Here is an 11,008-nt window from a genome sequence, read left to right as displayed (position 1 = left end):
TAATATTATATAAAATTATATTAGTTCCAGACAAGTCTTTGCATCTTTGTTTGCCACTTTTTGAAAATAATCATACATTTCTATATTTTAGGTATAACATTCTGCATGTGTTCAGATTTGGTAGACATGAATGTAAGACAGAATGCGAATAGCGAACGTTTTCTGCATTAATACATTTTGTTACTCTCCTTGTTATTGTTCTCATGAGCAGGTTGGTATTTTATTGCCATTCCAAAGATTCATTGTTGATATGACCTGTAAAGGGGGCAAAGAGAGTTTATACTTGCTTTATACTATGTCAATATTGCATTAAACATTGGGTTGTTTCTCTTTCTTTCATCAGTATATTGTATTTTGTGTAAATATGTTAAATGTTTGTCACTTTCATCTAGGGATTCATAAAGCCCTTATGAATCCTTTTTATCTATATAAACTGTGTTGTTTATTATTGGGTGTGTTCTTTCACATGTTTGTGTTTTGTTGTAGCCAGCTTGGAAAATTGAGAAATTTTGGAATTCAAGTGATGAAACTACATGCAAAGAGTCATGTTCATAAATGCCACTCAAGAGAATTTCACAATTTTGGAGCGAATCAAACAAATAAACAGTCATGGCTTGTTGAATGAAATATTTCGTGGGTAAAGAATTAAATTATGATAAACAGTTAGTCATACCCAAATCATAACCTATAATGAAATATCTGAACTTTTCATTATGGTAAATAGTTTCTGAACAGGAAATCCTCACATCCAATACTCTCTCCTCTCTCTGACTAAATAACTTCTGCTAGCTTACATCAGACTGGTGGAGCCATCATGAATCACTTTTAAACATAAACAAAGATCACCTTTTTGTTGCATGTGATCAACTACGGACGTTTTTGTAGTCGCCAACAAATCTTTAGTCATAGTTGACTTACTTTATAAACCACATGTCCATGCATGCATGCGGTTGTGTGTAACTGAAATTTAGGAATGTGAAAAAGTGATCCTATGTTTGTTGAAAGCATAACTGCCTTGGAGGATCTGATGATTCATTGGGAGAAATCTGTTCAACTTCAGCTTTCTGGCAGACAGCTCAAGTGTTTGGGCCTAAACAGACTGGTATCATTTATAACTTTCCCCACTTTAAAAAAAAATCAATCAGCAGGATTATGTACAGTATTTGAATCATAGAGAAACAGGCCTTTTATATAATATAAAATATAATAATAATATTATACAAATGTATAATATTATTAGGACAGGTAAACATGCTACCAGTCACCATTGGATGATGGTGGGTGTGAACATGAGAGGACTGAAGTTTGGCACCTTTCTCCCATCGATTTTTGTAGTTTTATTTTCTTTTTCTTTTTTTTACCTCAAATAATTTTATACTTAACTTGAACTGTAAAGGATAAATGATTGCAGAAAAAGCATTAAAACAATTTTCCAAACAGGTCATTGCAAAAGGGGCGCTTTCATGTTTGAGAGCCAATGGCTGATCCATCACCTCTTCTTTACTGTGCTGACAAAAATCTACTATGTTGTTCCCATACAAATCTTTTTTAGTTTCACATTTCCTGAAGCATGTAAAAAAAAAAGAAGCAGCAACACTTTGATGACATTTTGAATCACTTTAATTGTTTCCCCAAGTAAAAGATATAATAAAATTCATTGAAATACAATAGAAAATTGTAGAAATGATTGGTTGTAGGGACAGAAAAGAACACTTAAAAGCAAATTTGCTATTTGATTTAAATCAGTTAAAGTTTAATTACACAAAATATCATACAACTTGTAATCATCATTTTTTAAGTGCCCAGACAGGAAAGTAGGTAATGAGAGAGAGGGAAGATATGCTGCAAAGGTCACCAGGCTGGGATTCGAATCTGTGACGGTCACGTCAAGGACTAAGGCCTCTTTATGTGGGTTCTGCTAAACCCTTGTGCCGCCACAGCAGCCCGTAATCATCATTTTATGTCATTTCCTGTCATTGGATCACACAAACTCTGGTCTCACCACAAATGTGTAAATGTAATTGTCATCAGGACAGGGATAGACAAGAGCCTGATCAATGTGAGCCATATCACTGTGGAAGGCCTGAATCTGACAGATGTACCTATTCTGACATGTCAGCAGGAGGCGGTTTTCAAAGCGGATGTTACGCCTCAAATTGTTATTCTGCTGAGTCAGCCTTGCTGCGGGAACTGAGTTGCAATGCACACCTTCCCTTGAACACTCATTACTGGTTTTGAAGATATTTGCTGCCCAGGTGACCTTGTTGTCTTCACACACAACAATGCTGTGGAGAGATGTATGAAGCAATTTTTGTGAAGAGGATGGAGGAGTCTGGGAATATAGGTGAGAGCCAGAACCATAGCGGTGGTGTAGTCGTTGACTTGGTGATGATTTTGATGAATCAATAGCAATACTCCAGGTGTTACCTGTGTAGATTCTGGGCCTGTAATTATCATTCTCTTTGTCTAACTCTGATTCGATCAGACTGCTGTAAAGTAGAAAGTTGAACTGATATGATTTGAAGACACTGTCACGATATAGATCCCTGTGAGCACTGAAGAGAAGAGATTTGGTCTCCAGCTCATACAGCTTCTCAGAAGGAATCATGGGGAAGCGAACCAGACGGAGCAAATCGACTTGGTTTTCTGAACTCAGAGAGCTACTATTGTTGGTGATCCAGCCTTCAAGAATCTGCAGTACAAAATATTCATCAGGCACCACTAAATCTGAGCGGGTGAGGAGGACACGAAGGAGCTCCAGAGGGAGATTGGCCCAAACAGAGGATCTGGTCAGATTTTGGAAGTTCCAGGCCAAGTACTGGATGCAGCTGTCCCTAAGGATCAAGTCCTTTGTCTCAACTGCATACTTGTAAAGTGAAACCTGGGAGTAAAATGAAGCATCATTGGGGAGACTTTTAGAGATCACCTGACCTACATCCTCTAACAATTTCCTTAATCCAAACTCTGAAGCAAGCTGATGGAGGCACATTGCAGAGGAATTGGTCACATTGATCTGATGAGTATAAAGGTACCTGCAATGGAACAGATTATGAAACATTTCCAAAAGAACTAAGGGCTTACACAATAAGCACACAGACATAAATTAGATTCAGCTTACCTTATTATGGAAGTGGAGAATGACTGGCAGGTTGTGTTAACAGTCACTGTGATGTTATTTTCACCAACTGAAGCATTGAAGTAAGGGTATAACATGAGGATAGCTTTGTGTGCACAGATTGTAGTCGTAGTCTCTTCTCGGGCGCTGTCTTCTTGTTTGGTTCCAGTTGAGGTCTGGAATGTGATCAGGAAGTCACAAGCGGTACCACTGTCAAAGAGTTTTCCGAGATTATCTGAGAGGCTGGTGCTGTGATCCAAGGAGTGTATAGAGTTACTCTGGGTCCTCTGGGTGCTATCGTAATCTGAGAACCAACGAGGCAAAAAACATATACAAGAAATATATTAATGTTATCAGAACAGCTAGAAAAATACAATAATTAAATATTAGACAATAATTAAAACAATATTTAAGGAATCTAGAGTCTAGAACCAAAAACTAAATATATTGTTTTTTAACAACCAACATATTTAGGTTATTCAAAACAACCTAAATATATTTCATTGAATGATAATGGTAATTATAACATGTAATGAAGTGGTTAGCTTCATTACATAAAAAATGTATTCCAAGCATTGGTATTGAGAGGGCAGAACAAATTCTTAATCCACCAACATCTGTAGAGGAAGTTGACATTCTCTTAGACAGGAATGTGAGTTCAATGTTACTTACAGCAGTGAGTGATACAGTGATAAATGCACAAATAAGACGTACTGACTGTGATGATATAAATATGTGCTGGTTCTTAAAAAGATTCTTGACTCAAGAATCTTGAGGGAATTTCTAAACTATTATTTCTGTATCTTACTGTTTCCAACTGGTATATTTCCAAACAAAATGAAAGTTGTAAAACAAGTACCTCTGTATAAAACTGGGAATTAACACGTCTTTATGAACCACATGTGTCTTGAGGAACTACCTTGGTTCTCCAAAATTCTAGAAAATTCTCTTTAATAACCAGTTAGACAAATTCATTGACAAAAACAGAAATAAACTGTAATTTTGACACCATAATCATGAATCAAACATGAACGTTATGTCAATAGGGGCAACATGTCAAACTGAGAAGAGCTATCTTTGTGAGAGGAAGCAGTTTGTTAAGTTAGGTGATTACTGTTCCTGTTGCTTAGACATTACTTATGGCGTCCACCAGGGGTCAGTATAAGAGCAGTTTTGTTCATTAACGGATTGTGTACACACTCAAAGAGAGCAGCACAAAGATGGATGTGGCCAAATGTTGCATTTATTTTCTCTTTAAACGAGTGAAGAAAGAGATTTTGGTGAAATGAAAGATTTATTTATTTTTTTTCATATTAGAGTTCACATACTTTGTGTGTCACAGATAACTCCAGCATCCTCCTCATGTTCGCAGTCATGTACTCCCCAGTTACTGGATCTACAAGACACAAGCTGGTGCTCTTGGCCTCTACAGTTGACGTTATCAAGCCAAATGCGTCCATATGCTATATTAATGACAACAAAGAATAACAGTTATTAAGTACTTAAATCTTCTAGAAATTACAAAAATGATGGTGAGTTTGAAAGTAGTTCTGAAGTTACAGCTCTCCATAGATATCTTTCCTTTCACTGCCATCTGGAAAAAAGGGTACCTTGTCCTAAGTGTCCCCAAGTAACTGCAGCTTTGGCCCCCTGGAAGTTCAGTTGACGACAGACCACCTGGGCGTCAGACAGGTCCCAATTGTCGTCACACACCGATCCCCATTGCATATGATGGTAAATCTCAACACGGCCCTCTGAGGGGATGCTTGAGTCAGACAGCCTCACATCACCTTCCTTTGGCACACGGCTACTTTCTATTTAGCAAGATCAGATAGAGGCTTGAAAAACAAACATCTGTCATTTAGTAGGCCAATATGCATCAAAGAACTTAAGTGACTTACTGTGATTGTTGAGCACACATTCTCCTTCAGAAGAATATAGAAGTGCAAGAAATATTGCAGCAAGTAGTTTTGTGAACATGTCCAAAATCTAATGTAAAAGTCTAAAGAGAAAAGAGAGCGAGACAAACATGCATTTTGATATAACTTTTAAAATTATCTCTAAGAAATGGATCTGTTACATATGACTTTCATCAAAACTTATTTTCTTTTACCCCAAACCTATTGAAACACAGTGGTTTAAAGAGGAGATGTATTAAATTGATTTCTGATGCTCAGATGTTTTTAATTGGATCAAGAGGAGTATGCTAAGATATGTACAGATTTGCTTCAAAAGAGAGGTACTCTGTTGGCAGAAGTTGTAGCACATACATAAGACTGATTAAATAAATGTAAAAAACAAACAAATAGGACAAACAAATTTGAATAGTTTATTCATAATGTAAATACCTGCTATTATTGAGAAGAAATTGGCATTTGTGAGAGGCGTTAGCCTTCTTTGGATTTGGATTTTTCAAAGTTTAAGATCTTGACTAACGCTCATTAGCTATTAATGCATATGTTATAAATAAAAAAATTATCATTTTATGAAGTTTGCAGAAGGATCAAAAAAATTAATCCAACTAAAAGTCAAATACAAACCTCTATGAGGTATATTTTCTGATGATTGCATTTCAGTTAAAGTAAAAATAAAATAAATTCAACATTCTTATTCTATATATCTGACTGTACTGGACAGATGATATCCAGACTCAATAATAAATTGCTGCCCTATAAAACAATACCCACCTTCAGCCCTCTGATTTTGATCCTCTGGAGCTGCCTCTCTTTTCAATTCTGCAGTTCAAACTTCTCCCCTTCTCCCCTGTGAAAGTGTAGTTAAAAACAAGGGATGTCAAATATATATGTTCTGTCACCAGATTTGTCACTCCCACTGCTTTCCCAGCAATTCCTTTAAGTGAATTTATTAAAGTAAAGCCATTGTGTTTCAGTTTAGAGCTGTCAACACCTGTTTAATGACAATCTTGCTGAAAATGTTTTACTGGAAATGTTTTGTAGTGACATGTACTTAATAATTATTCAGAAGGCTCAAAGAATAACAAACACTAGTATCACTTTCAGACTGGTTTAACAGCCACTTCAACCTGGGGAAGTTTTTGTAACACTAGAAATTTCTTTAAACTTAAACACATTTAGAGAAATAACTAAGAAAAAAATGAATTGTTCAATTATTATATCTTACCATTTCAATATGATTTAGCTAAAAATGCAAATATGAAAATGTAAAGCTTTTCTCATTTGCTGTGGTGCATTCATCTAATCATTCTCAGTATTTGCATTAAGTGCATTCTCATAACAATTCATACAAACAGCAAAGCACCATTGATTACTTGCAAAAGATGACTTTCTTTTTCAAAGTCATCTGTTCATGTCTGAAAAGAAAATATCTGTGTCAGTGAACATGGCAGTCCCATAGAAAGGCAAATCCTTGTTTCATTGTGTTGTCAATATTAGTCATTAGACATGTTGTCAATATAACACTGGAAGGATTTTCTTATATGAACTATTGATTTTCAAATATAACCTGTAGAATCACTTGTCAACTCTGATTGTATTCTGCTAATTTTACTCACAGAAAAACCGATCAGTCAAGAGGTTCCACTACCGTTTGTGGATGTGTCAGAACATGTTAGGAGGCTGTTTGAAAAGCATACTCTGCCCTGATGTGGAAGACTCAAGATTACCAAAAAACCCAAAGAAAAATTGATCTGTAAGGGGGGCAAGTGGTTTATCACAGATCTTTATAACATATCAGCCTGGTGTATAATTCATAGAGTGTAAATCAATCAAATCCTGGTCCTGTGTTGACTGAGTAAACCCACTAACAGGCATGGTTTTGCCCAAGGACACAATGACAGATGCGGGCAGAGGAACTTAAAACCCACCGATTGAAGGACAAAATCCTATCAGCCTCACATCTATAATTGTGGCGTCATTTTTAAACACCTAGAGCCAGCATCCATTTTTGCATGTGATCAACCACTTTGCTACACCTCTGCAGGTAATTCTATCTAAAACCACCACTGTGTACTTCCTCCTTGCTTACTTGCTCTAGCATGCAAACCTAAGTGTTGTTGTGAATTGATGACTAGTGAAAATGTAAGAAGACAATAAAACAACCTAATTTGCCGGGAAAACGCAACCAGTTCCAGTTCATGAGAAAAAAAAACAACACTATGTTCAAGCAGAACACAGTCTTACTGGAAATGTCATATAGTGACATGCACTTAATAATTATTGATGAGGCTCAAAGAATAACAGCCACTGTTTTTCACTTTCAGATTGTTTTAACGGCCCCTTGAACTTTTGCAAGTTTTTGTAACTAGATACAAAACACACAGGCAAAAGTATATATTTCTTACTTACTTTCAAAGGTTCTGTTCTTCTTCTTTAACCAATCAATTTTCATCTGTATTGGTCTCATATCTTTTATTTTGGAAAAATAAAAGATATGAGTATCTCAGTTTGTAAATATTTTTCACATGTTTCCAAATTGAGAAAATGTGGAGTACAGGGAGAATCCAGACAACAAAAGCTGTACCCAACAGGTGTGCTTTTGGACTTCAGGAGGACATGAATGGCGATACCATACAAGATCTATGCAGAAAAAGCCTAGGTTGGGATTCAAACCCAGGATTTATTGTTGCCAAGCAACAGGGCCACAATAAACAAAACGTTAACTGTTCTGGAGCTATGAACCAGGCTTTTAGTTCCTTCTGACATTTCCTAGAACATTAAAAAAAAAAAAAAAATCAGACTCAGAAAGGTTTTGTTGTTGCTTTATTTTTTTCTCCATAATAAAAATATATAATGGATTGTAACAACAGATATATCAAAATTTATTATAGAGATTAATGATCATAGGAATCACTGAAAAAAAATCATTTAATGCTTTGAATTGACTTTGAATCAGCTGATAATTATTGATACAAGGCAATTGCTCTGTTCGTGGTCATTATTTTATGAAACTCTGTTTTCATTGGATCACACGTACTCTGGTCTCACTACAAATGTATAAGTGTACTTATCATCAGGACAGGGATATGCAAGGACCTGGCTATCATTTGTATTCACATAAGCCATGTTACCTTTGAACCCTTGGATCTGACAGACGAACTTGCTCTGGCACGTCAACAGAAGGCGGTTTCGAAAAAGAACATCACCTTTAGACTGATAATAGTTCTGGAAAGCCAGTCGGGCTGCCGGAAATGATTCACAACGCAAACCTTGCCTTGAGCACTCATTCTGGGTTTTAAAAACATTTACCTCCCAGGTGATCATGTTGTTCTTAAACAGAAGGCTGTTGTGGAGAGGTGTGCTCAGTTGCTTGTTAGGGGATGCAGTAGGATATGGGCGATAACCATTATAACGACCATAACGACCATAACTATCTTGGTAGCCATAATTCCCGTAGTGGTTTTGACTTTGAGATGACGAAGATTTTGCCGAAGGGTTAATAGCAATACTCCAGGTCTCACCTGTGTAGATTCTGGGCATATAATCGTTATTCTCTTTGGCTAATTTTAATTGGGTCAGATTACTGTAGAGTAGAACATTGAACTGATATGCTTTCAAGACACTGTCACGATATAGATCCCTGTGAGCACTGAAGAGAAGAGATTCGGTCTCCAGCCCATACAGCTTCTCAGCAGAGATCATGGGGAAGCGAACGAGACGGAGCAAGTCGGTCTGGTTTTCTGAACTCAGGGAGCCGCCATTGTTTGAGATCCAGCCTTCCAGTGTCTGAAGTAAAAAATACTCATCGGCAACCACCAAATCTGAGCGAGTGAGAAGGCTACGAAGGAGCTCCACGGGAAGCTCAGGCCAAACAGGAGAACTGGTCAGGTTTTGGAAATTCCAGGCCATGTACTGGACACAGTTTTCCTCTAGGACTAAGTCCTTTGACTCAAGTGCATACTTGTAAAGTGAAACTTGGGATTGAAAGGAAGCATCATCTGGGAGGATATTAGAAAACAGTCGACCGATGTCCTCCTTTAGTTGGTTAATTCCAAAGGCTGAAGCAAGCTGGTGGAGGCACATTGCAGAGGAGTAGGTGATATCAGTCTTACGGGTGTAAAGATACCTGTAAATAAAGAGATTGGCAAATATATTTAAAACAAGAATTACTTGACTTAAGAAGAAAAAATAACACAATAACTGCAGTCTACCTGAAGAAGGAGGTAAAATATGATTGGCAGGGTTTGCTGACAGTCACTGTGATGTTATTTGCCCCCGCTGAGGCACTGAAGTACGGGTATAACATGAGGATCACTTTGTGTGCACAAATTGTAGTTTCAATCATCTCTTCAGTCCCAACATCATTTTTGTTTCCACTGGGGGTCTGGAAAGTGATCAGGAAATCACAAGCAGTACCACTGTCAAAGATTTCACCGAGGTCACCAGAGAGGCCAATGCTGTGGTCCAGTGAATGTGTAGAGTCACTTAATGTCACATCATCTGGAAGCAAACAGATATCACAAAGAGCATTTAAAGTGCAGGAAAATACAGCTGTTCTTTAACTGTTCTGTAGCCTTAAAGACTCTGCTAATGTCTCCATTGCCTTTAAAACAAGACCAGGATGACAGGACCTCTACTGAGCATAACATTGAGACTCACAAAGCACATTGTAATCTATGAAACACAAAAAGATTTTCTGATAAGCATAATGGAAACATGGTGACCACTAGAATATTGAAAATATCATTAAACCTAGTCTTTAAAAGAATGAATAGCAGCAGTTAGATGATACAAGACATAGTTTTTCACATATATTTGGAATAAATTTTCTAACTTACTTCTTGATTCACAGATAACTCCAACATCCTCTTTATGGGTACAGTCAGTTTTTCCCCAGCCACTGAACTGGCAAGACACAAGTTGTTTCTCTTTCCCTGTACAGGCAATCTCATCAAGCCAAATGGGTCCAGATGCTAAAATGATTTTTAAAAATGAAAAAAAAAAGAAGAAAGATTTAAAATGAATTCTTTAGCAATACCAAACACACCTAGATGGAGAAGTGAAATGAACTGAAATTACAGCTCTATACTGATGGGAATCATTTTACTGCCATCTTGTGGAGAAAAAAAAGTACAGGACACCTTTTCCATAGTCCTTCCCGATCACAACTGATTTGGCTCCAGGGAAGTTGAGTTGACGACAAACCACCTGGGCTTCAGCCATGTCCCAGTTGTCATCACACACTGTTCCCCATTTCCCATCATGGTAGATCTCCACACGGCCCTCTGAAGGGCTTTCAGAACCAAACAGTCTCACATTGCCTTCTTTTGGCTCAGAGTTTCCCTCTAAAAGCAAAAGGTCCAAGGACACATAGCGGTGTTGAGCAGATATTCACATAGTCTGAAGTTTACCCTCAGCTCATGAATAGCCAGAGCATTATCATCCTACAGCACATGCATGACAATAACTTATTTACCCACAAAAGCATGTTTCCTTTCTCATGACTGCCAAAAATGTTGTTTTCTTAACATGAATAACAAACCATTTGGATGACTTACTTAGAAAGTCAAGTCTGTATGTTCTTCCAGAAACATACAGGAGAGAAAGGATGAAAGCAACAAGTAGATTTTGTGGGAACACGTCCATATTCTAGTGTCGAAAAGAATAGAAATATGATACACATTATCGACAGGGATTTAGATTTAGTAAACAACCTCTTTCACACACTATATATATATGTATATAATGCTAAATGTCTGTGTATTAAGTCATATCGAATGCAGACACCTACCTTTGCCACCTCTGTGCCTCCACTGTACTCTCCAGGGTAAACTGGGAACGTTGAAGATATACTGTCGCTGCAGTCGACTACTCCCACCTTCTCCCTTAAGTTTCATTTTGCAGCAAAACAGAACCAGTTTTGCTGGTTCTGTTGCACAACTGTTGGTGGATCTGAACGTTATTTGAGGACACAATT

General features: G+C 37.3%; 2 protein-coding genes across 3 annotated transcripts; both read right to left on the bottom strand.

The window, feature by feature from the left end:
• Window positions 1-1,638: 1,638 nt before the first annotated feature.
• On the bottom strand, window positions 1,639-7,776 carry LOC122822574 (galectin-3-binding protein A-like). 2 transcript variants are annotated; one of them, XM_044101375.1, is made up of 7 exons: window positions 7,441-7,776; window positions 5,803-5,878; window positions 5,017-5,117; window positions 4,726-4,929; window positions 4,444-4,578; window positions 3,119-3,419; window positions 1,639-3,032 (listed from the first exon to the last, which is right to left on the bottom strand). In XM_044101375.1, the coding sequence occupies exons 3-7, from the start codon at window positions 5,093-5,095 to the stop codon at window positions 1,982-1,984; spliced, it is 1,770 nt and encodes a 589-aa protein (XP_043957310.1). In that variant the 5' UTR covers window positions 5,096-5,117; window positions 5,803-5,878; window positions 7,441-7,776; the 3' UTR covers window positions 1,639-1,981. The 2 variants fall into 2 exon arrangements, with proteins under 2 accessions (XP_043957310.1, XP_043957311.1); XM_044101376.1 differs by lacking the exon at window positions 7,441-7,776 and adding an exon at window positions 6,648-6,728.
• A 61-nt stretch (window positions 7,777-7,837) lies between these two features.
• On the bottom strand, window positions 7,838-10,975 carry LOC122822573 (galectin-3-binding protein A-like). The gene is made up of 6 exons (XM_044101374.1): window positions 10,823-10,975; window positions 10,590-10,680; window positions 10,173-10,376; window positions 9,870-10,004; window positions 9,243-9,531; window positions 7,838-9,157 (listed from the first exon to the last, which is right to left on the bottom strand). Exons 2-6 carry the CDS (start codon window positions 10,675-10,677, stop codon window positions 8,059-8,061), a joined length of 1,815 nt encoding a protein of 604 aa, XP_043957309.1. The 5' UTR covers window positions 10,678-10,680; window positions 10,823-10,975; the 3' UTR covers window positions 7,838-8,058.
• Window positions 10,976-11,008: the final 33 nt, after the last annotated feature.

This window comes from Gambusia affinis, linkage group LG19 (genome assembly GCF_019740435.1).
Source record: "Gambusia affinis linkage group LG19, SWU_Gaff_1.0, whole genome shotgun sequence".
In the NCBI taxonomy this organism is placed as follows: Eukaryota; Metazoa; Chordata; class Actinopteri; order Cyprinodontiformes; family Poeciliidae; genus Gambusia; species Gambusia affinis.
The sequence above is the reverse complement of the archived record's forward strand: the minus strand, read 5'-3'. Positions and strand labels throughout refer to the sequence as shown.

Coding starts and splice junctions, on each gene's coding strand:
- LOC122822574 (XM_044101375.1), bottom strand. CDS start 5,095: ATGTTCACAAAACTACTTGCTGCAATATTTCTTGCACTTCTATATTCT. Junction 4,930..5,016: donor ATGTGTGCTCAACAATCACA/GTAAGTCACTTA, acceptor CTTGCTAAATAG/AAAGTAGCCGTGTGCCAAAG. Junction 3,033..3,118: donor TTCTCCACTTCCATAATAAG/GTAAGCTGAATC, acceptor GTTCCATTGCAG/GTACCTTTATACTCATCAGA.
- LOC122822573 (XM_044101374.1), bottom strand. CDS start 10,677: ATGGACGTGTTCCCACAAAATCTACTTGTTGCTTTCATCCTTTCTCTC. Junction 10,005..10,172: donor CGGGAAGGACTATGGAAAAG/GTGTCCTGTACT, acceptor AAATCATTTTAG/CATCTGGACCCATTTGGCTT. Junction 9,158..9,242: donor TATTTTACCTCCTTCTTCAG/GTAGACTGCAGT, acceptor CTTTATTTACAG/GTATCTTTACACCCGTAAGA.